This window comes from Drosophila albomicans, chromosome 2L, assembly GCF_009650485.2.
Source record: "Drosophila albomicans strain 15112-1751.03 chromosome 2L, ASM965048v2, whole genome shotgun sequence".
NCBI lineage: Eukaryota > Metazoa > Arthropoda > Insecta > Diptera > Drosophilidae > Drosophila > Drosophila albomicans.
Genome location: NC_047628.2, coordinates 9,919,626 through 9,944,067, shown reverse-complemented (window position 1 = coordinate 9,944,067; position 24,442 = coordinate 9,919,626). Strand labels below are relative to the sequence as shown.

At 37.9% G+C, this 24,442-nt stretch overlaps 7 protein-coding genes across 10 annotated transcripts; 2 read left to right on the top strand and 5 right to left on the bottom strand.

Moving 5' to 3' along the window:
• Nucleotides 1-172: 172 nt before the first annotated feature.
• On the top strand, nt 173-6,592 carry LOC117563751 (serine/threonine-protein kinase 11-interacting protein). 4 transcript variants are annotated; one of them, XM_052003241.1, is made up of 11 exons: nt 173-416; nt 514-737; nt 1,053-2,783; nt 2,844-2,964; nt 3,021-3,156; nt 3,214-3,346; nt 3,403-3,576; nt 3,966-4,034; nt 4,306-4,992; nt 5,054-5,518; nt 5,580-6,592. In XM_052003241.1, exons 2-11 carry the CDS (start codon nt 647-649, stop codon nt 6,041-6,043), a joined length of 4,071 nt encoding a protein of 1,356 aa, XP_051859201.1. In that variant the 5' UTR covers nt 173-416; nt 514-646; the 3' UTR covers nt 6,044-6,592. The 4 variants fall into 4 exon arrangements, with proteins under 4 accessions (XP_051859201.1, XP_051859200.1, XP_034098123.2 ...); XM_052003240.1 differs by having other exon boundaries at nt 3,403-3,582; nt 5,580-6,591; XM_034242232.2 differs by lacking the exon at nt 3,966-4,034.
• A 213-nt stretch (nt 6,593-6,805) lies between these two features.
• LOC117563752 (transmembrane protein 138) lies at nt 6,806-7,692 on the bottom strand. Its single transcript, XM_034242233.2, has 3 exons — nt 7,452-7,692; nt 7,134-7,387; nt 6,806-7,074 (listed from the first exon to the last, which is right to left on the bottom strand). The coding sequence occupies exons 1-3, from the start codon at nt 7,583-7,585 to the stop codon at nt 6,965-6,967; spliced, it is 498 nt and encodes a 165-aa protein (XP_034098124.2). The 5' UTR covers nt 7,586-7,692; the 3' UTR covers nt 6,806-6,964.
• Nucleotides 7,693-8,369: 677 nt separating this feature from the next.
• Nucleotides 8,370-9,066, top strand: LOC117565109 (vitelline membrane protein Vm26Ab). The gene has a single exon (XM_034244067.2). It carries the CDS (start codon nt 8,434-8,436, stop codon nt 8,986-8,988), a length of 555 nt encoding a protein of 184 aa, XP_034099958.1. The 5' UTR covers nt 8,370-8,433; the 3' UTR covers nt 8,989-9,066.
• An 86-nt stretch (nt 9,067-9,152) lies between these two features.
• On the bottom strand, nt 9,153-10,806 carry LOC117565110 (annexin A7). The gene is made up of 2 exons (XM_034244068.2): nt 9,999-10,806; nt 9,153-9,205 (listed from the first exon to the last, which is right to left on the bottom strand). Exons 1-2 carry the CDS (start codon nt 10,549-10,551, stop codon nt 9,177-9,179), a joined length of 582 nt encoding a protein of 193 aa, XP_034099959.2. The 5' UTR covers nt 10,552-10,806; the 3' UTR covers nt 9,153-9,176.
• Nucleotides 10,807-12,640: 1,834 nt separating this feature from the next.
• LOC117565112 (vitelline membrane protein Vm26Aa-like) lies at nt 12,641-13,263 on the bottom strand. Its single transcript, XM_034244071.1, has one exon. It carries the CDS (start codon nt 13,175-13,177, stop codon nt 12,773-12,775), a length of 405 nt encoding a protein of 134 aa, XP_034099962.1. The 5' UTR covers nt 13,178-13,263; the 3' UTR covers nt 12,641-12,772.
• A 952-nt stretch (nt 13,264-14,215) lies between these two features.
• Nucleotides 14,216-14,849, bottom strand: LOC117565111 (vitelline membrane protein Vm26Aa-like). The gene has a single exon (XM_034244070.2). It carries the CDS (start codon nt 14,782-14,784, stop codon nt 14,359-14,361), a length of 426 nt encoding a protein of 141 aa, XP_034099961.1. The 5' UTR covers nt 14,785-14,849; the 3' UTR covers nt 14,216-14,358.
• Nucleotides 14,850-20,892: 6,043 nt separating this feature from the next.
• LOC117565564 (uncharacterized) lies at nt 20,893-22,352 on the bottom strand. Its single transcript, XM_034244732.2, has one exon. It carries the CDS (start codon nt 22,283-22,285, stop codon nt 20,939-20,941), a length of 1,347 nt encoding a protein of 448 aa, XP_034100623.2. The 5' UTR covers nt 22,286-22,352; the 3' UTR covers nt 20,893-20,938.
• Between the last annotated feature and the right edge of the window lie 2,090 nt (nt 22,353-24,442).

Genomic DNA, 24,442 nt, shown 5'->3' with positions numbered 1-24,442 from the left:
TACATACATATGTTTTCACATCTTGTTACACTTTCATAGAGAATCCGATAACTTTGGTTACTGATTTAACGGTGATTTCAATCAGCTGTGCTGGAAGCGCTTTACAACACTGGCGAATGCAACCCTGTGCCTACGCTGCCTGCTGACTGTCAATTTTTAGCAATAACAAAAGTATATTTAGGGAGACAGTGGAATATTTTTGCGCCCATTGCACACAAACACAATCACCAACATAAATGCATAATAATGTTGTTAAAGTGCCAAATATACGTTTGAAATCTATACAATAATTATTAGTTGACTATGTAGTGCTGCTGAGTGTTAAACGCGTTCTGGACAATGGCGTCATAATAATTCCCTTTGTTATTCGCTCATAGGGGACAGCAGCCAAATCATAAACATCAAAATAGAATTAGGTGAACTACGTAAAATGTTTGCTTCTTGCTTGCTTGCAATTAACACTTGACAGCGTGTGAAAGTATGGGTGTGCCTAATATAATATTGTTTTTTCAGTTGACAACCTCAATAAAGAAAGCTAAAACGCAGAAAGCAGAAGAAAACTGAATCAGACCCTGTACAAATATTTAATAATTAACAAACAGCTGGAGGAATTGTGTTATTGCATGGCCTTCAACCTGCAGCTGGAATGGATCCTCAAAAGATAACCGAATTGGCCAATTTGCTGCGCAAAAATGGTGACAAAATCCTTAGCTCGGAATTTACCTTGACCTTATCAGGTGAGTAAAAACAAAAAAACACGCTGAGTACTATTTGCATATATAACATACGCCTGCAACATTTTGTTGATATTTTTTGTGCAGAATTATGATGATAATAATCAAATGCATGTACAAGAAAAATTTTAAAAGCCTAACAATTCATAGGTACGTTATTTTCGCAAATGGGGTTCGATATATAGTATTGAGAAGCATGCACTCGGGCGATGACCAAACGCCAGCCAACGCCTGTCCCATTGCTTTGTTCCTAAGCACATAGTTTGCTTTGCTTATCAGTTTAACCCGTTTTTAATCATACAAACGCACACATTGCAGGTCCATTGCTACGCGGTTTGAATGATTCCTTTGCGTTAATCGCTGACAGCGACATTGGATTCGGAGCTGGATTGGGGACATCGCAGCAGAACCCACAGGCATTCCAAGTGGTTAAGCCATTCAATGGCAAATCGAGTGTGTTTTCCGACCTCCAGCTGCTGCATGATTTTGTGCAGAAAACAACGTTGCTCAAGCTTAACTATTTCCCCAGCGAACATTACTTCGAAGGTGCCATCGACATATGCAAATTCCGTGCACTGCGTCGCCTGGAGGTGCACAAGATTAACATCTGTCAGGTGGTTGGCATCCAAGCGTTGCGTTCGCAGCTGCAACACTTGATCTGCATCAAGAGTCTGAACAGTGTGGAGGACATTATAACGCACTGTGGTGGTGACAACTCGAATGGCTTCGTTTGGAACGAACTGCAATCGGCAGATTTTAGCTATAACAATTTGCGTGGCATTGATACTGCTCTGGAGTTTGCCCAACATCTGCAGCATCTAAATCTGCGGCACAATAAACTAATCAGTGTGTCTGCCATTAAGTGGCTGCCACATCTAAAAACACTTGATCTAAGCTACAATTGCTTGACGCAATTTCCGCTGTTTCATGCCGAGGCTTGCAAGCGACTGCAGTCACTCAACATCAGCAACAACTACGTGGAGGAGCTGCTCGACTTGACCAAACTAGATGCTCTGACGAATATGGATCTATCGGACAACTGTCTCCTAGAGCATTCGCAGCTGTTGCCGCTGAGTGTTCTGATGACACTGACCACTCTAAATTTGCAGGGTAATCCCCTGGCATGTCATCCAAAACATCGCTTGGCGACAGCACAATATCTGCACAAAAATACATCCACTGTCAAGTTTGTGCTGGACTTTGAGCCCATGTCAAAGCCAGAGAAGGCAATGACGGGTAGCCAACAGCTGCGAAATGTGGGCACCATGGGTCATAGAATCGCCACCAGTTACTTGTCTATAAATAGCTCACGGGGATCTGTTAATACGCCCGCATCTAGCATTGGTTCGCAGCGTTCGATATCGATACGAGGCAGAGATTCATCATCTGAAGCAGAGCAACAAGCGCCACAAGAGACGCAAATAGTTAAACGACGCACCAAGAAGCTGCGCAGCGTGGAGATAGCAGAGCATGGCGAAGAGGTTGCAAAGGAAGCGACTGCTATAACAGATCCTATCAATGTAGGCGCTGTTCCGGAACAAGAGGCCCCTGATGGTAGCCATTTGGAGACAAAGAAAAAGATCGACACATTGCGCTTGAAATATGGTAACGAGTGGTTGCAGTCGAGCAATGCAGAACTAATGCTGGGCATAAACGCAACACAGCCCAGCGAACAGAAACGTCACGATGCACGCCAAGAGCTCAACGAGTTTCTGGGCGAGTTTTCTGCAGACTATCAGCCTGAACCTCAGTCTCAACTCCAATCTGACGAACTCAATATTAGCTCCACGCCCACGAATGGCGCACATTGGACCTCGCCTCTGAATGACACATTGACGCCCATTAAACTAGATGTCGACAACACCGACAAGGACGAGACTCAGGCAACAGTTTACGAATCATGTGATAATACCACTGAGACGGAATATCAGAGCATGAACAATACACTGCAGGAAGAAAAAGATGAACAGCGGGAACCAGAGATTGACAAGCATCGAGAAGTGTTGAATCTTTATGGATCGTCAAGTGCAGAGCAAGAAGAGGAGCCAGGTGATAATATCTAATTCAAAATTATTTCATTTTTTGCTAAGTGTGTGTAATCTCTTCTAGTCTCCGACGAAGAACCGGATGAGAAGCTTTACATTGTTTGCCATGCGCACAAGACTAGTGAACCTCTGTTCCTAACCATATCATCGAATTACATACGGGAAAAAGACGCACTGAACGAACGGTAGCTATTGGTATCATAAATATGCTGTTAAATATTATAATTCTATGCCTTTGTAGAACAAAAACTAAGTGGAGTCTCAGGGTGCTGGAGTCTTGTGAGCGCATTAAATCGAATACGCTGCGCGTCAACTTTGACACCATGCAAAAACACAAACAGGAGCGCGTCTATTCTGCGGACAATGCACTCTGTCAAGTACGTTATATTTTTAGTAATTAATAGAGTCACTAATTCAATGGATTTTGCTTTTAGGAAATCGAAAAGAAGCTGCGCGATATTCTTTCGCAGCGTGATCTCACCGAAATGAACTTTACCATTTATAAATGCATCAATTGTGGCCTTAAGTTTACCAGAGAACGTAATAAGAAGAGCTACAAGACATCAGGCAAGCTAAAGTAATTAAAATTCTAGAATATGTGATTAATATCTTACTTTTTATAGAGCTACGTTGTCCCAATTGCTCTAAAGACTTTGTGGCAGAGGTGCACGACGAGTCTGGTTCGCTGGAGAAAACCAAAGGAGCTGCAATGGAACCGAAGTTGTCACCAGCGCTGATTGTAGATGAATCGCCAGTTGGTACACCGCTGATGCTGCAGTCCAAGGAGGATAATCAAAGTATTGGCAAGTCCCTGGCCAATCATTCCATATGTGTAGAACAAAATTCTGCCAAATTTTTGTAGTTTTTGTTTTTATTATCAATGCATTTCGGTTATTGCGAGCGGCATTTTGTGTTTTGTAGTTTTGTTATTGGAATATGTTGAATTTTTATTTTTATTTTTGTTATATTTATCATTTTTAATTTATTTCTTTTTATTTTTCTTTTTGCATGCGATATTTCACATAAAATACACGACACACAAACAATTTGCCACACACATGTTAAACCACGAATGTCGATCGAGACTGAAATCTAACGTTTTGTATATTTTTATGTATTCTTTTTGTACTCTTTTCGCTCACCCAACAACAACAATTGTAAAAAAAAATACTATTTAATTATATAGTGGGCAACAAGAGGCTCATCGCTAATAACACACCAAACAATCGTAGGAGTTTGATGCAAACCATAAAAAGTTAATATGCCAATTTATTGTAAACAATTTTTGCATTTCGCTACTTGTTGTAATGTGAAGCAGCATTTGGGCATGAACCACTAATTTATTTGCATATTTATCAAGCTAACAAAACGAAACAGATCTATTCAAAATTTAATCACGCACCCGCAAAAGAAAATCGTATTTCACTAAAGAGTTTAACAAGGGCAATGCTGCTTCCATTAGAGAAAAATTTATATTTACTTTTCATGGCTAGTTTAACTAATTATTGTCTAACCATATTCCACAGGATCGGCCAATTCACTTAACGAAAGCAGCTCCTGTTCAAAGATAACCAACTCACAGTGTTCGTTTGACTCCAATCGTTCAGTTGTGGGCAGTTCGAATACTGAACGTGATTTGGAGTTTCGTGCCAATGAGAGTGATGTCGACATCATATCCAATCCGAGCCAATCTAGTATTGAAGTGCTGGATCCCAATTTCGTGCAAAGCGCTAGTCGCAAAACCTCTGAGGAGCGGCGCATAGCACAAATACCCAATCTACAGACCATCGATGATGACCACAGCCAAGCACAAAGCTTCATTGAGCGTGAGTTTGGCCAGCTGCTAGCAGCCAGATCCAAGTCAACAGCAAATGAGGATTCAATTGAAACGACTGCTGAAGATACAACGCCAAAATCCAAAACTTTGGCACAAGTGCAGCTGACGGAGAGCAGCTCATCTGGCTCGGTAACCGACAGCATTTGCACCACTTACGAGCAACAGAGCAAACAGCAACAGCAGCTGCAGCCGCAGGATAAGGGTCAATTACTGGCAACAAATGATCCCATCGTTATACACAATTTGCTGCATGCCGAACCCAACGTTAGCTCCCATCAGCATCACCACAACAATAACAACATTGAGGTGGCGGGTGTTAGCGAAAATGGACATCTGAAGAAGGGCGAAGAGGCTGGCCTCTCTTCTGTGTTTGGAGGTGAGTTAAATACCTTTTTCGACCATAAATGCTTTTTAATATAATTTTATCTATCCTTCAGCTCTTTTTCAATCGACCAACGTCCTAATGTCCAGCTCAAAGAAGCTCATCGAATCAGAGTCGACTGCCAGCGGAGTGCAGCCCTACAAGTTTAACTACAGCGACTTTAACGACATCGATCACCGGCTAAAGCTGTATTTCTATCAGACAAAGTTCAAGGATGCTGGCGAGCACTTCAAGTGGCTGGGCAAGGGTCGTATTTTCAATGAACAAACACAGACGGTGCGGGATGGTTTATTGATAATATCCACCAGCAAGTGCTATCTGATGGAGGCATATGCACCGCCCCATGATGATGTATCCAAGTGGTTGCGTCAGGTAACAAGCGCTACCATTAATCGCTTAACGCGTGTGCAGTGTCTTCCCTGGAAATTGGGATTGTCTTTTACTCTGCGCAATTGGGGAAACTTTGCACTCCTGTTGCAGGATATGCTGCGCACCGACAGCTTATTATTGTACCTGTCGGGTAAGTAAACTTTGCAGCCTATTTAGTTTATCAAATTTTATATATATAATATTATGTGTAGATAATCCGCTTCCGTCTAACTGCGAATTGATACAAGACCCGTCTGATGCCGTGCTCCAACGACTAAATGCTCTGATTACAGAGCCGCTTAAGATGTGCACTGTATTGAGTAGCTGCCGATGGACTTGTGGGCAGGATAAACGCAACTTTGAAGTCTGCACATTGCTAACTTCAGACACACAATTGCATGTCGTCGGCAATGGCCGATTTAATTGGCTGACAACCAACGTGGAGCAGAAGCCACAGCTGGAACTTTCGTTGACACAACAGATGAGCAATCTAGTAGAAGCGGAACGAGTTACGGATTGCGAGTACAAAATCAACTTTCTGGATGAGACGGAAAATCAATGTGAACTGTGGCACCTTCAGTTCGAGACACAGGCTAATGCCGAGTTCTGTCTGGACGTCATTGGTAAATCGTGGGAACAACTGTTTGGTGTGCCATTCAGTTATTCCGGAATGTAGTATTTACCATTTTACAAGGGACCAAACACTATTTTACTTTGTTCATATCGAAGCAAAAACTATGTGCAAATTTGAAATTCAATTGTGACAATGTTTATCTAATGATCTACAATCTATAAATTGACTATATTATCATGCTTAGCTTTACAAACTGGACATATATATATTTAACTGGATTAGTTTTAGTATTTCAAAACGTGGACAATACAATTATAATGAAGCAAGCGAAAAATGGTGCTGACTACACTACACTAGCTATGAATTATTGAAGTCAATGTAAAATACAGCTTACAATTTAAATTATTATGTATTGGAAGAGTCATAGTTAAGCGAAATATTGTAATTATGTATGATGCAATGTTTTGACTAGGGTTTGAATTTACCATGTTTTTTTTAAAAATGAGCATAATCTAAACAACTTTTGTAAATATTTATAAATTATAATAAATAACCACTTTCAACTTGTATATGTTTCCATATTGTTAGATAGGAATCGTTGTAAGAGTTGCAATAATATAAAGATAAAAAATATAACAAAATTTACAATATAATGTTACGAATAAAATTAGGATTTTAAGAATAAATTATACAAATTAAAAATTATTTTATAACTGGGATAACAGTTTAGTAAGCTTGGATGTTTTAAGTATTAAACTGGGGATAATAGAGCAATGAAATGCCAGGCAAACAGAAGTTAGCAATTAAACAAAACACAATAATTTGCATCCCATGTTCTTCTTTTGATAATAAAAAGTTTGTTACTTTTGATTCACAAATATCATTAATTATATTTTTTTTGTGTATGTATATTTATGTACATTTAATAACAGTATTTTGAGCTTTTAATTTATATATGAAAGACGGACTCTGCCTAGCTAATAATAATATATACATTTATTCCCATTAAATGAGCCTTTCGCTTTATTTGTCACCCAATTGTTCGGCTATCCAATCAAGATGCTCCTCCTTATAGCGTGGATCAGCCATGATCAGCGCAGTTGACTTTGAAGTGTAATAATACAAAACTGACACTAATCGAATAATAGAGATTTAAGTAAAACTAAAGGATAATTGAAAATAATAAACTTACTCAAGCGCTGAAATACGGCCAAGGCATAAAGGGCCAAAGGCCATTGTTGACTCGATTCCGACGGAGACAATCGATACTGGTAAACAATCCAGGAGTGCTGCGAGGCGGACAGTAGAAAATAGATCGTTATGCTGAATAGAAATAGTTTGCAATTGCGCAAGATAATGTGAGAGGCGCCCACTTGATAGACACAAGTTGAATGCAGCGACAACGTAAATAACAGATACTCTATGATGATAAACGAATCCTGAACACTACAAGCAAGGAATTTTATTATATTTATGGCAACTATAAAAAAACTTTTTTTTGGTTGCTTACACGAAAAAGAATATTGCAGTTTGGAGCTTATCCCGCGCTAACCAGGAGCCAAAGGCATTGAAGAACAAATCCGCAAGCAACAGGGCAAGTTGAAAAACCAAAAGCCAAGAATAACGTCGCAATGTTAATTTCATTTTTTATAATTGCAGCTTAACCTTTTCTGTTTGAACTGTGTTTTGTTTCTGACGCTTGTGTTATGGTGTCCTTCGTCCTAGTGACGTCAAATGCGCCCACGCAACGAGAGCATGCGCTGCCCCAGCAACAGCATGACCGCAACTTAAAGTTTAAAATATACCAAAATATACCGCATTGCAATCGATAAAGTTATCGTCGATAAAAATCGAATTTAAATTCTATTTGTAACCTCCACAAATACAACTTTTGGAATACAAATTACTTGATTTATTATTTAAACGCAACATTTTCAAATATATAATGCAGATTCAAATGGATATGACCGACTTCGTCGCAAGTCCATTAGATTTAACTTCGATCGTCTGAGAAATCTTAGATAATATTGCTGATTCAGCTCCGAATAGTAGTTGCTCGGCAATAAATGAGTCCAGTTCAGTGAGTCTTCGTTTTCATTGCTGTTTTGCTCCAGAAACTGTAACATACCGGAAGCTTCTGTTGCCCCTGTTAAGACTCCAAAATTTGGGGTCAGCAGATGAATTACAAGTAGAAGCAAAAGTATCTTCAGTTTGTCCATTCTGAATTGGTGTTAGCCGGTCAGAGCTTCACCCCACACCGTTCACTTCGATTATGGTAAATCACAAGTTGGGTTCCAATTGGGATTGTCAGCAATTTGCACTTTTCAATATAGTTATTTTTTATTTTCTTTTTTGTAATTTTCCCATTTTCCAATGCGCTCAGCGTTTTTGTAATGGGCTATAAAGTGGAAAGCTTCGGCACTAGGGTATTACAGTCAACCTCTAGGTGGCACATTAGCAGCAAGCAGCGACAGCTCTACATATCCCACAAAATGGCATTTAACATTGGACACATCTTTCTGGTCACCATCCTGGCCATCGTTTGTGCCGCGGAAACAATTCAATTGCAGCCAACTCAAGGTATCCTGATCCCAGCCCCATTGGCCGAGAACATTCGTGTATCACGTGCCGCTTATGGTGGCTATGGAGCTCCAGCTGCCGCCCCTGCAGCCTACTCCGCCCCAGCTGCACCTGCCTACTCTGCCCCAGCTGCTCCAGCCTACGCCGCCCCGGCTGCTCCGGCCTACGCTGCACCCGCACCAGCCGCTCCCGCTTACTCGGCTCCTGCTGCTCCCGCCTATTCCGCACCAGCTCCAGCCCCAGCTGCCCCAGCCTACTCTGCACCAGCTCCTGCCCCAGCCGCACCTGCCTACTCAGCACCCGCTTCCATCCCATCCCCACCGTGTCCCAAGAACTATCTGTTCAGCTGCCAGCCTTCACTGCAGCCTGTGCCCTGCTCTGCGCCTGCTCCATCCTATGGATCCGCCGGTGCCTACTCGCAGTACGCTCCCCAATACGCTGTGCCCATCGTCCGCGAGTTTGTTTAAGTGGAAGGATCGATCTTTATTTCGGACAACTGTTTCACCTCTCTTGAAATAAACTACAATTTTAAACGAAAACAATAATATAATTTTTTACTTTTTGGGCGGTTATAAATAAGACTTAAAACAATACCGACAAAAATCTTGTTATGAAGAAATTTAAAATATTTAAAATCATATCATTTCTTTGAATCTCAATAGCCACTACTCGCACAGGGTGCAGGCTTCAGCTGGTCATAGCTGCGTTCAAGGGCTGTATTCGCCATATTACAATGAAGCTCAGAAATATCTCGAATTAAAATAAACTAAAAATACTTTGTTTATTAGTTTTTAACATAAAGATCGATTTCTTTATAATATCATATTATATCATTTTTATAACTATGTGTTATAATATTATATATAATATATATATACATCTTTTGTATAATGCATTATAATTCTATAAAACATATTTAGATTAATTTCAAATTAAATATTGAAATACATATTAAATCTCGCACATTACCGTAACTCAAAATTATTTGAAATAGTGTCTCAGGGAGACGATGCTAGTAGCTTAGTAGCTAGCACTCTCTTTTTTAGTTATTATATTATATTTTTGTATAATAATTAAACACGTAAATAAATAAATAAATAGTATCTCGAAAATATGTATATCATATACAAAATTTATTTCATAAGAGTTTTGCAATCTTATGAATCCATAAACTATGATAAATGGTAAATTTACGTTAATTAAATTGTTTCGTAGAAATCTCATATTATCAATTTATATGTACTAAATAGATAATTTTAAACTTGGAATTCTTCTCTCAATTTTTGTTAAGTGATATAGAATTCTTATATGTATGTTAGTAGCTATTCTATTGAATTCTAATAACTGCTGTAAAACCTTTTAAAAATTAAAATATTTATAAAAGTACTTCTGTGTAACTTTTAAGAGTCTCTTTTATTTAACGAAATCAATATCAGTTCTTTGGTATCTCAATAGCTACTACTCGCACAGGGTGCAGGCTTCAGCACCGCTTCACATGAGATCAAGTAGCTTTGGGCACAAGGAGGCACTGGAATACTAGGCGCATTGCACCCAATTGTTTGCTTTGCCGGCTGTGGCTGTTGTTGTTGTGGTGGTTCCTCTTGGTCATAGCTGCGTGCAAAACCACCAAAGCCGCCACTGACGCCAGCATTAAATCCACCTCCGAAACCACCTCCAAAACCGCTGCCAAAGCCGCCTCCAAACCCACGAACAGGTCCTCCAAATCCTGGGGGTCCACCGAATGGCGGTCCACCAAAAGGCGGTCTGCCGAATGGCGGAGCTCCAAATCCACCGCCAGGACCACCAAAATTATTCTCCACAATCACCTCCTGGACAATTTGCTGTTGTCGTGGCTGTCGCACCAGCTCAACACTGTCCTGCAGCATCTCCGGCTTAAAGAGGCGCACAGGAATGATGTGAAATAGTTGACCCGAAGGACTGCGCGCAAAACGATGTTCGCAATGCGCTCGACAGTCTTGAAACCGGAACCACAACAGAAGTAATGAGAGAAGCGTCCAGAGTCGAGACATCTTGGTGTGGATAACTTTAGAACTGAAGTTCAATGAAGCTGTAAACTGAGACTAGCCGCCAATGCGTTGGCCGCAGTTGGTTTTTATCAACGATAGCGATATGGCTTAGATTCCATTTGCTGGAAAATGCATTGGCAAGCGGAAAGAAACAAAAGAGTCAAAGCAAAAATGTTCCAAGGTAACATGGTAAATTGGGTTAGTTGGTCGAAATGCATTGGCCAAGGGTAATTGCCACTGATAATAAGACGGTTGTAAGGTTGAGAGTTGAAGTTAAATCCTAATGCATCCTAACCTTTGTGTAGCCCAGTCATGACTGTTGACATAAAGAACCTGCCAGCAAACATATGTATCTTATAGGCTTTTCAACTCTATCGACCATATGTTTACAAGTTTTAGTATCATATTACCGGCAAACTCTTGTTGAATATTTCGCAATTTTCTTTTGCTGCGCTGACAACTTGTTGCTTCTTGATTTAGGCCAACATTAACGGATATGTTGCAATTTTCAGCAGACGTTATTTGTTCATCGTAAATTCCAAAACAAACCATCAAGTTCAAAGACCCCATTCGATTAATAAGCAATTTAGTTGCTATGTTGTTCTGGTATAGGAAGAAAGAAATCGTGTGTATATAACTGCTTTACTTGCAGTTGTAATATGCTGAGTTGTCTTTCATTTTTGTAGGTGTTGCCAATGTTTAATACACATATGTATAGCTTTTTAAGTTTATCCATTTTTTAATTTTTTTAAGTTTTTATTTTAATTTTTACATAGTTTTAAATTTATTCTCATTTATATGATATTTTTTCTATTTCGAATTGCTTTTCTATCTCTATCTATTGATAGACTATCTGCGATTCCACCCCAATTGATATTTATTTTTCTTATTCTATTTCTATCCCATTATATCAATAGCAGATGGTTGAGCCTATACGTAGTATTACAAATATTTTAAAATGTATTCGATTCTTCTTATCGATTCTTTTCTTTGTTTCTTAAACTAGATTTTGTATTTTTAATTTTAATAATATAATATATATATATTATACATACTCGTACGAGTATATAATAATATAACGTTAATCATCACTTTTTTCCGCAATAAATTATTAGTAATTATTTTCTGTTTATATAAATCTGAAAAATAATAAAACAAGTAAGAAAGTTACAGTTGAGTGTGCTCGACTGTGAGATACCCGCTACCCATTTTGAATAAAAGCAAAATATTGCGGTATTTTTTTCAAAATATACCAAAAATGCAAAAATACTAAAAATATACCAAATGGTATTTTTGTTATATCGATATAGTACCACATTCAAAATATACCATAGACGGCATAATATACCAGATTGTCCGCCAAAGCAACTAAGACCCCTAGTAAGTAGGCGTTTTTGCTCATACAAAAGTATTTTTTTAATAACTTCCACAATTTTTATCTGATCGCAACCAAATTTTCAGGAATCATAACTACTATAGTAGTTATTATATATACCAAAATTCGCAACTCTAGCTTTAAAATTACGCTTGTTATTCGATTTTTTTGATTTGCGAGGGCGGAAGTGGGCGTGGCAAAAATTTGAAACAAACTTGATCTGCGTGCAAACATAACAAATGCTGTCGAAAAAAAATTATAGCTCTATCTCTTATAGTCTCTGAGATCTAGGTGTTCATACGGACGGACGGACAGACACACAGACACACAGACACACAGACGGACAGACGGACATGGCTATATCGTCTTGGCTGTTGACGCTGATCAAGAATATATATACTTTATAGGGTCGGAGATGCCTCCTTCTACCTGTTACATACATTTCCTGCCGGCACAAAGTTATAATACCCTTCTACCCTATGGGTAGCGGGTATAAATAAGTTATGAGTGAACAAAAGATTTTATATTTGTATAGTTATTAGCTAGAAAGCATCGACTGCAACATTGGAGGGGTAAATCAAACAAAAGATTGATTTCCACTTGAATATTTGATTTCTTTTCGTTTTAAGAAAGTTGATCAATAAAAACCTGCTGTTTATACCATATAAATAAATAAGAAATGCAGCTGGGCAGCCGATTGTAAAACAGTTCTTGGAATTGCATTGTCGGAAAATTAGTCCAATTATTTTATTTTTTTTTTACATTTTCTTAAGCGAGGCAAAGATTTTGGTTCTCGGCAGCTTTGGAAGCCGTGTCAAATTTATGTCTTCAGGGTCGATCGCTGATCGTCTAGTATTGGTAGCCAAAGGCCTGGGGAGCATAGGCGCCACCATAGTACTGCTGCTGGGGCACACCGTAGTTAGGAACAGCGTAGGAAGCCACTGGCGAGGAGTAGGCACCGGCGGATCCGTAGCTAGGAGCTGGGGCGCTGCATGGCACTGGAGCCAAGTTGGGCTGGCAGCTGAACAGGTAGTTCTTGGGGCAGGGAGGAGCGGGCACACTGGAGGCGCCATAGCCGCCGGAGCTGGCGCCATAGGCAGACTTGCGCAGACGGGTCAGATCACCATAACCCTGGCCGGTAACACCCTCAGCCTCAGACTCCTGGTTGGCGACAGAGACGGAAGTACCGCTGGTGGGGTTGGCCACGGCGGCGGCAGCGAAGGCGAGGACAGCGAAGCACACGAAGAATTTCATCTTGAAGGTGTTGGTTGAGTTGAAGCTTGGATTGGAGCTGGAACTGTAGCTGTTATGGCTGCCAAAGGTGACTGATGTCAGTCTATGCTCCAGTGCCACTTTATATACCCTAAACTTTGCCAAGTTAGCATAAAGCTTGGAGACAAGTGGCTTGAACTATTCTTATGCTTTCACTTTCGCTTCATCAGCTATTGATTGTTACCTTTACTTGACATATTCTCTGCAGTACAAATTATTAAGCATAAATGCAAATAAAAATATAGAATGCAGATTTTAAATAGGTCAACTTCAAAGCGAATTCTTTTTAATAAATATATGTTCTTTAGACTATTGGAGAATCGTGTCACCTAAGTTGGGTTGGGTTTATCTATCATAATAATATTTTATATGTTAATTGTAAATTTGTATAGTCAAGCAACTAATCTTCTGATATTTAATTCTGAGATCAATCTTTTTCTACCATGAAGATATACAAAGTTAAATTTCGTCAATGATTGTTTACGCCGCTTTAACTTATATGTATTTACTTATTTTTTACAAGAAGAATTTAATATTTGATTTGAAATAAAAACGATTTTCAGTCACTTTAATATTGTCCTAATTCTTATATTAATTTAAGATTTATTATATATTTCCCTTGCATGATATATATATTCATTAACAAAGTAAACAGTTATTTCTAATAAAAGTAGTTTGGAGCCTATTAACTATTGCCAAAAATGTTGCTTGACTTCAAAATAGTTATTTTATGGACAGTTTTGATATGAATATCAACTTGAATTTCCCATTATACATTCTTAAATATTTACAAATAGATGTAATTAACTGAAAGAATTCAAAATTAATTTTATGAATTTATTAAATTAGTTTGATTGTAATATTTCGGGAAGTGTCAAAACATCACTGATCTTTTTCAGAACAATTAATTCCGAATAGTTTTTTTTCCATTATTATATTATATTTCATCTAAGAAACAACCCCAATTCCTTTATAATATTCAACCAATCATCTAAGAAATAAAATATAATTCAATAAATGTTGCTTTAGATATTTTAGTCATTTTATTTGCATTACATATATTTTTTTTATAGATTTTCTTTAAGCGAGGCAAAGATTTTTTGTTTCTCGGCAGCTTTAGAAGCCATGTCAAAGTCAAGTCTCAATTGTCGATCGCTGCTCTTCTAGTATTGGTAGCCATAAGTCTGAGGAGCGTAAGCGGCGCCACCATAATACTGCTGCTGGGGCACACCGTAGTTGGGAGCAGCGTAGGAAGCCACTGGCGAGGAGTAGGCACCGGCGGATCCATAGCTAGGAGCTGGGGCGCTGCATGGCACTGGAGCCAAGTTGGGCTGGCAGCTGAACAGGTAGTTCTTGGGGCAGGGAGGAGCGGGCACACTGGAGGCGCCATAGCCGCCGGAGCTGCCGCCATAGGCAGACTTACGCAGACGGGTCAGATCACCATAACCCTCGGCTTCAGCCTCCTGGTTGAGCTGGGCAACTGCGCCTCCGGCGTTGCTGCTGGTGAGGGAGGCGGAGCTGCTGCCAGTGGGAGTGGCCACAGCGGAGGCGACGATGGCGATGAGAGCGAAGCACACGAAGAATTTCATTGTGAAGATGTTGGTTGGTTGGGTTGTAGCTGAAGCTGAAGCTGCTGACTGATGCCATTGCCAATCCGAAGTCTAGTTTATATAGCTAAACTTCTGCCTAGTTAGCACATGTGACTAGACAAGTACTTATTGACTTTGAGTTTTTCGTTATTTTGAGAAATGCTGAGTCGGAATTTTGTTGGGTTCAGTTTGAATGATGAATTTTATTATTTTATTCGCTACAATAACTAAAGTAATCATTCGTTTAGGTTGGCAGAATTCATAAAAAGTAGTGCACACAATTGCTGAACGAGGTGGGTGGTTTAATTGGGACTCTTCTGATGGTTGCACAATCTTTGCCTTATTCTTTGTAGACTGCTCGACTTTTGGATAAATTAGATCAGAGTTTTGCTGAAAAGGTAAATTGATAAGTATTTCGAAATTTGGTTGATAAATGCCCTAATTTCTCTTAGATATTTTATTCTTTCAATTTTTAATTTAAATTTGGATAATATGGCTTTTTGTGTGAGCAAACATACATATGTATATATTTTAATTTTGTTATATCCGCTACCCATAGGGTAGAAGCGTATTATAACTTTGTGCCGGCAGGAAGTGTATGTAACAGGTAGAAGGAGGCATCTCCGAACCTATAAAGTACATATATTCTCAATCAGCGTCAACAGCCGAGACGATCTAGACATGTCCGTCTTTCAGTCTGTCCGTCTGCCCGTCAGTCCGTATAAACTCCTAGATCTCAGAGACTATAAGAGAAGGAGCTATAAATTTTTTCGACATCTATGCTATGTTTGCACGCAGATCAAGTTTGTTTCAAATTTTTATTTTGCACCTACTTCTGCCCCCATAATTTGACAAAACTCGAATAACGAATTGTGGTATATACAGTAATAATTATATGCAATTCCTGAAAATTGGGTTGCGATCTTATAAAAACTGTCGAGATTAGTAAAGTAATACTTTTGTATAGGCAAAAACGCCTACTTACTAGGGGTCTTAGTTGTTTTGGCTAAAAATCTGGTATATTTTGTTCTCAATAGTATATCTTGTGGTAGAATGCTTTGCTTTTATTTAAAAATGGGTAGCGGGTATCTCACAGTCGAGCACACTCGACTGCAGCTTTCTTACTTGTTTTAGATGTATTTAAATTCTTTGTTTGTACTATGCCATTGATTCCCTTTCACTTGTCCAATATAATAATTTTTAAAGAAAGTATTATAATACAAAAATGAAATTCATCAAAGAATTCATTATAAAACAAAAATTATATACATTTAAATTATCATTGATCTATTCTTAATTCGTAGTCAAAATATAACAGTATAAATCAATTTTGTAGGAAGTAGCGTAAAAGAAATACTTAAGTAGTATATTAAAACTACTTTTTACCTTTCGTTGTTACAATATTAATAATGTCTTAATTATTTGTCTTGATCTAAATTTAAAAACAAAAGAAAAATTTAATTTTATCATATATGCGCATGTCTTAGACGTGTTTAAAGATTTATGGTCTACATGCATCTATCTTCATTGTTATGAATTCTTTTTTTTTAAGAATTTTCCACATTCTATGCTCTTCTCCTACGTATTCGGCATAAATTTTCCGTTGACGAGTCCAAAAATGCATCGCAAGTGCCAACAACCTACATTTTAAATTTGCTGAATTTTATTCAGAATTTATTACTGAGATCCAAAGAGCAAAAGAAACATAAAATTAAATATAAATTTCGAAAGTGTAACAACAAACAAAAATTTCCACAACATTTCTCAAAAATACATACACAGTAGAGCCACAAAATCCCCCCCACCCAGCCACAACCACTACGAGTCATAACACGCCCCAGCCCCAGCCACAGCACACACAACACACACATACACACACCCACAGAGCACATTCACTCCACAAATATTTATATAAAGATATCCTACAGCTAAAGAACATGCTACAGGCACCCGGACCTAGCAATGGGTTCCGTTCCCTTATAATTTAACGCCTCGCAAACACAAATACAAAAGAGATGGAAAAAAGACCAATATTTAAATGCCCTTAAATATAATAAATTAAAAAAATATATTGATATATGTCCTTGTATCTTTTTGTTTAGATTGATTCTTTGTATAGATTTAATTGAAGTCATAAATATTAAATATTAGAAATTAATAATCAAAGCTTTAAAAAGATTATGATTATGTTTTTAAGTATTTGCATTTATTATCTTTTTAAGCACATTTAAATATTTAAATAAAATTCACTTAAATATATATTTAAATTGTTTTGTAATTACTATAAAATGTTTTCAAAGGTGAATTTTGTTATGATGCATTTAAAAATCTCCAAAATAGATCGTTAGAGCAAGTCGCTTTAAATATTTTGAATACCCTATCTAAGGGTAGGAGGATCGTTTCATTTGGCGTCAGCATTGGCGACGACATTGGCGCTATTTTCGAGACCCCGCTGCGGTTGGATTGCTGCTGCAAGTGCCCAACAGCCGCAGAGCAAGAACAGCGCGGCATCATCGATCGGGAGCTCTTGTTCAGGCCCCTGACAGATGTTGTGCCAGAATCGTTCTTTATGTGCTGTTAAATTTTGTTCGAATCGTTCTTCTGCTTCACTCACTCAATTACGCTCAAGAGTCGCAACTTCTGAGAAAATCTGTGTGGGGTAATTTTTTGTATTTATCTTCTTTTTTTTGTAGCTTGTCTTTTAAAAAGGCGATCATGCGCGATCTGTGATCTTAAGTATCACTGAGAAGTAGCTGTCTCTCGTTAGAGCTGCGTTTCTTCATAGCTTGAGAATTTTACAATAGCAATGCACTATGTGAGATCAATAATAAGTAATCGAATCAACTGAACGCAGTCCAATTAAATTTAATAAAATCTCTAGACTAAACCAATTAGTAATTGCCATTTAATAGTTGATGCCCATTAATGTTCAGCCATAAAGCTACAAGTCAATTCTATAATTTCTTAAGTATTTTTCCATTATAACTGCAGTTTTATTTATGTAGTCTTATTACTTTACAGTTCACTTTTATGACTGTAATTCCAAAATATATTGTGGCTTCTGTGGTTTCTAAAAATATATTGATTTCTGGCTGAATTATATTAATTTCTGATGTATCCATAACAGAAAAAACCTAAAATAAGTGGAAAAATTCCGAAGGAAATTTATTTAAATAATGTATCAGAAAAATGTAATCGAAGTCAACTCGAAATGGAGTGAAATATGATTACATGAATGAATGTTCAACTCTACCTAATGATGCAATCAATTGCCATAAACAATTAATTAACTGATTGCCTTATCATCAACGAACTGAATTGATTGTAAAAGGGCAGTCTGCTTTTAGATATTTTTTGTTGACAAATTTTGACAGATTGATTCGCAATGCTCAATAACAATTAGAGCATTATGCTGACAGATTCATAAACAGACTTAAACCATTTTGTGACTCTATCAACTGTTTATAGAACTCTTCAGATTATTGATCAATGATCCTCACATCGCAGTGTCAGCAACTTTGAAGACCCATTTTAATGAGCAAATCTTCATTTCATTGTTGCTACATCTTCTTAACTTTGCCTCGTTTTGAAGATGATGATCATTTGCTTTTCCCAAGCTCATTACGCAACAATTCAAAAACGAAGATCACTCCACACAGAGACACACACACACACACACTGAAAGAGAATAACCGCTAATTTATTAACCATATTTTCTGCTCAGTCAACAGGCGATTAGATTATGTAAACTACGTCACGCTCCGCACAGACGAGCTGCAATCAACAAACGATCAACGCCCCATCCAAGACACAGACCGAGACCCAGACCCAGACTCAAGACTGTTGCAAGATCGAGAGTCAAGAATGGGTGCGTGCCACATGCAAAGTGAGACAATGAGACGATGACCAGCTGAGTGCAGGCCTTCGGCTCTGGTTGCCAGCCAGGCAGCCAGGCAGGCAAACACTGCAGGCCACTTTCACTTGGTCACGGTCATGGTCATGGACATTGTTTCAGCTCAGCCCCGGGGTGTATCCGAACTGTCCGGAGTGTTATTTTTGTGCTGTTATCGCATTTCACAGACCCGCATAGGCAAAAAGGAACTCTCTCTCTGTTTGTCTTGTGCAATTTGTTATGGAATTTGAATTTGAAAATGAAAACAAAGACCATCCAGCGACCAACTGACTGACTGACGCGATTACAGCTCAAATTCTTGTCGACGTCATCGTCACTCACTCAGTTATTCACTCATGCACTCACTCACTCATATGCATTCATATGCAAAGAGCAGCGCAATAATAACAGGAAGAGGCACAAGCAGAAGAAGAGAAGACCCATACACACACAAGCACAAACACACACATGCATAAGCGATAAATGTGAAGCAAAGCGATTACTACTAAGTATGGAAGTAAGTATATGAGTAACTGGGACCTTGACAGCCCAGACAAACATGTATTGAACCATGTTGATAAGCTGCCTCTTTCTGCTCTGGCTTCTGTTTTTAGGAACGGAAATCACAGTGCACAACTGTACAATTGATCGGGCTTGTACATAAATGTCTTTAGATACTAGCTCACAAATTTGGATTCTATGCTTAAATCAATCAAGTGCATAGTATGTCAAATTAATTAATTACTTGCCTTGAAGATCACTTAAAAAGAAGCAGTCAAATAAATTCATTCCCACTTGAGTTTAGATTTTGGTGATTTTTAGAATATTTTCAGAATAATGCTAAAGCAAGCTTTGAAGCAATAAAGTTATTTACTTCAAATGCCATAAGAAGAAGAATGGAATATTTAAGATTTTTTACGAATGGATCTTATGGATCATTTAGTTTCTGTAGACTTCATGTAATTTACTGAAAGGCTTCGTGATTTTATCCATAGCTTCTTAGATTCTAGGAATAGTTTTTAAGGGCAATCTTCAGTATTTTAAACATTTATTTCTTGAAATTGTTTCATATTCAAACAATTTTTAATGAAAGAAAAACATTAAAATTCTGCGAATCCACTTTATTAGGGAGTTTTATTATTTTTTTCTAAAATTACTTCTTTTTAATCTAATATAATGAAAACAAGCTAAAATAAATTTTCCATACGAAAAACTTTGTAATTAATAATTTTAAATTTCTTAATGATCGCCTATTTTTCGAGTTTCCCATTAAAAATTTACAGAATTATAGGCTTATAATAATTGAACTTAGCCTAATTCAGTCAAATTAAATGTAGATATGCATAATATAATATATAATATTTTCATTGAAACTTTATCACATGGTATATGTAAATGACATGACTAAAAATAAAAATGTATATATGCCAATATTATCAATGGTTAATAGAGTAGGAATGAAGCCATAATACTAATAAATAATAAAGGTTGACAGAGAGAAGCAACCGTTTAATAATCAAAAATATGTCATACATCTGATATAATCCAAAGTATTATGGAAAACGAATGTTTAACATGAATAATTGGATTTCAGTTTGTAACCACTTAATTCTGTCAAAGCAGAAAAGTGTAGCAACACCTATTGCTCATAATAAATATTGACTACAAATAAAAAAGAATTATACAAATAATATTGGTATTTTTCCTAAGTGGAAAAATAAGTATGTTAGGAGTGTATAAGGGCTACACCTACAAATGTGCGTTATGGATATGCAATATATTGATTTCATGCAAGCAACAATGAATATCTGGAAAAAAACGTTGCATCAATCTTACCATATTGAGATAAATCAAAGAGAAGACTTTATAATATATAACTAGAACTAATTCTTACATCGGTTCCAATTCAATCAAAGTGATCTTAAAGATAATCTTAAGTTCAGTCTGTTTCGATTGGGACTAACAGTAAATAAGATAAAGATAACCAAAAAAATGAAAAACTACTTTCCATAAACTTATAACTAAATTATCCATGTATCAAATCATCTTCGTTGAAAAGAGCTTTAAGGAATTAATACTTACTTCTTTCGATTCCCAATGATATCTTCTACAATCAACTTACTTTGAGTTAAGGAAGAGACTCTTCACAAATATTCAGAATTTCTTGAATTGTTTCCTCATCAAAAGTCAACAAAAAAACACAGAGCTTGAGATACTTTTTATTTACAATTAGTAAGCGGAAATTTATTGTCAATGGGCAGGCTATAAACTATTGCGATCGGCCAGGGCCAAGCGATAGTTGTATTCCTGGAACAGTTCGGGTGCGACGCGATACGGCTGATCGTGAAGCGATAATCGAATGGGCGTCTGGCAAGAGGGTGCAGAATAGGCGGGTGCAGGTGGTGCCACAGCTGGTGGCGGAGGTGGAGCGTAGCTGGGCGCAGGCGCTGGTGGAGCATAAGCAGGGGCTGGTGGTGAAGCGGGGTAGCTGTAGAAGGGCACGCCTACAAGTGGCAAATAACCACAGGCGGGAGCATTGCAGGGCGGGGCAGCTGGCGGTGGTGCAACATAGGCTGCAACTGGAGCAGGCGGTGCTGGAGGTGGCTCATAGATGGGCTGTGCCTGAGGTGGCTCATAGATGGGTTGTGCCTGAGGTGGCTCCGTTTGGGCTTCGTAGCTTTGCTCCTGTGGCTTATACTTCAAGACTTCTGTGTCTTCCTTGGCAGCTGGCGACGCACTCAGATAGATGATGGGCTGGTAGACAATTTGCGGTGGTTGTGCATCACCATAGTTGCCCTTCTCCTCCACTTTGCTGTAGCTTTGCGGTGCTGGAGCAGGAGCAGGCTCATAGCTGTCAGGGGTGGGAACTGGAGCCTCATAGCTGGCAGCAGGTGGCGCTGCGTAGTTGTCGACACTTGGTGGAGGAACGTAGTTGTCTACAGTTGGTGGTGCAACATAGTTATCTGCAACAGGCGCAACTGGTGGTGCAACATAGCCAGCATCGCCATCGCCAGGACCATCGTAGGCAGGATTAGGTACCACAGCAGGCGCCACTGGCGCAGCATTGTAGTCAACAGGAGCCACAGGTGCAGGCTGTTGTGGTTGCTGTGGTTGTGGTGCAACATAGCCAGCATCAACTGGTGGCACATAGGCGTTGCCACACTGGCCACACTGTCCGCCACAAGTGTTACCCCACAGGTCGGGCAGCTTCTTGAACAGCTTCATCTGCTTGAAGGGATCCAGATTCTGCAACTGAAGTCCATTGCAATTATTGGGCACAATTGCTGGCAACACATTATTGTTATTAATGGGCAGCAAATTGTTGTTAATGGGCAACAAATTGTTGTTGTTGTTGCAACAATTGTTGGGTCCAAACAAATCCTCCCACCACTTCATCAAAGAACGATTTGTGCGCTTCAATTCATCGTTGGGTCCCACTGTTGGTCCAGCATCGGCCATCAGATAGTACAACGGTTGACCAGGTGCCGCAATGCTGTTGCTCATAGTCAACGCACTGCCATCTTGCTGCAGTGCATCCGAGGATGCGCTCAAACCAATGATGCAGCCACAGAGCAGCAATGCCGCCAGCCAGCTGCAGGAGTTCAACATTTTCACCAGTGTCGTTTGTAACTTTAACCTCGCGCAGCGAATTCGCAATTGCGACTATTCGATTAGCTCCGATTGCATTGAACGATCACCTCTGGCTTTGGCTTTAATTGTGACCAAAGCCGCCTAAGAAAGTGCCAGCCTTGCACTTTGATACTCTACACAATGGAGCACATTTATTAACATACAGAGTTGGTCAGCTTGATGTTCTGTTAAGCATTAAAGAGAACATTTAAGATATTTATTGATATCATTATTATAGTCTTCGTAGTTGAGGCTATTTATGTGAGTCACTTGGATAAAATTGAGCTAGCTTAGATGAAATAAATGAATACGTATTGATGCTTTAAAAACAGTTTTTAATTTAAAGAAATAAACTAATTTATTCTCTTTTAAACTCATATTTTATATAAAACATACTTATATTATACTACAAAAAATATGTAAGTATAAATATTTGTTTAAATAAATGCATTTTATTTTACTTACTAAATGACTTCAAAGCTCGTCCAAAATAAGCTGTGAATCACTTCAGTGATTATTTATATGCATTTAGTCAAACATTAAAAAGAATTTCTAGAGATAGCTTTGTTTAAATCTTATCTTATATATTTATTACTATCATTGGTATACTCTACAATCTGAAGCATATTAACTATTTATTTAAAGATTTATTTTTATATATTATTGTTGTATTAGTAGTTCAAGATCAAAATAGATTGCACTTTAGTTTAAAGTTAAAATAGTTATTTTAATCAACAGAGGGAATCATACATTCAGTTATGTCAATTTAAAATGTGGTCAAGTTTAAGTATGTTATGCTATTTATAGATTGTTGTCTGTATTATGAAATTCAGATGGCCTCTTTTGCAAATACTTCTTTCACTACTTGGAAATAGAGTATCTCAATTTTTGCGACAGAACTAGCACAAAATGAGGAAGCTGTTCATTGGTCTTGCATTTCGCAATCGAATACTCTCTAACCCGGTTAACAGAAACCCAATCGCAACAGCTGTGCCCAATTCTCAGCAGCGCTTACTCAACCTCAAAGTCCGACTCGGAGCCGGAGACGGAGACGGACAATTGGCAAGGTACATTGACTCTATGCCTAAATTGCTTTATGCTTTATTTATCTTGAATTTTGTTTTTATTTTGTGCTTTTTTCGTTTTGTTTTTGCTTTCAGCTTTTGTTTTTAAGTTTATTTTTTGTTTATTTAAATTGTGTTACGTGCTCAACATGGTTAATCAGCCGATTGCAGCAAAGAGCTGAACAGCAAACAGAGCTCACTCATAAGTGGGTTCCTGTTTGATCCATGGAGCGTGGAGCACGGAGCGTGGAGCACGGAGCGTGGAGCTGCTATAAAGACGTGTGCGCCAATGGAAAACGAAATGCGCAAACCTAAACGGAAGTACATCAAAGAAAATGTACAAAAACAACAACAACAAGAGAAAAAACTGCATAATAAATAAATATATAAGCACACACGTATGTGTCTACCTATGGGTAAGAGTATCTATAGCTACTTATATAAAACACTTCCTTTACTGGCCATTGCCTTAATCATCGGAAATTGTCTGGGCTGCGTTTAAGCATTCAAGCTGGAATCACTTTGACGCCCAAGTCGCAGACGGTGAGCACTTGAAGTCAAGGTTCTACATAGAAAGTGTTGATCAATTTGCTTAATATGCTGCAAAGAACGTTTTAATGAATTAAGCTATTTCTGGAATAAGTCTAATAATACACTTTAATCACGAACCACTTCGAATTTGCTCTTATTTTCAATTTAAACTGAAATTGAAGGTTTTTAAATACTGCTATTGTTAGTTGTAAATACTTAAAACACGATAATCCACTATATCAATTCCGTTTTGGTATATTTTATTTTTGACTTATAACATTCAAATCAACTTTTATTTATACTTTGATAATAAAAATTACACATAATATTTATTTGTGATTTCCATTATTAAAATGGAATTTAATAACAATTATTTTTTTATTATAAAATCGTATATTCTATCTTTTTATAATTTTTTATTAATACCAAATCCATTATGGTCCCTGCTTTGCTTTTTAAAAAATTAAATTAAAATAATGTTACAATTATTATAATGTTTTACATAATTATTGCCTACTTACCATTATTTTTCATTTGCATT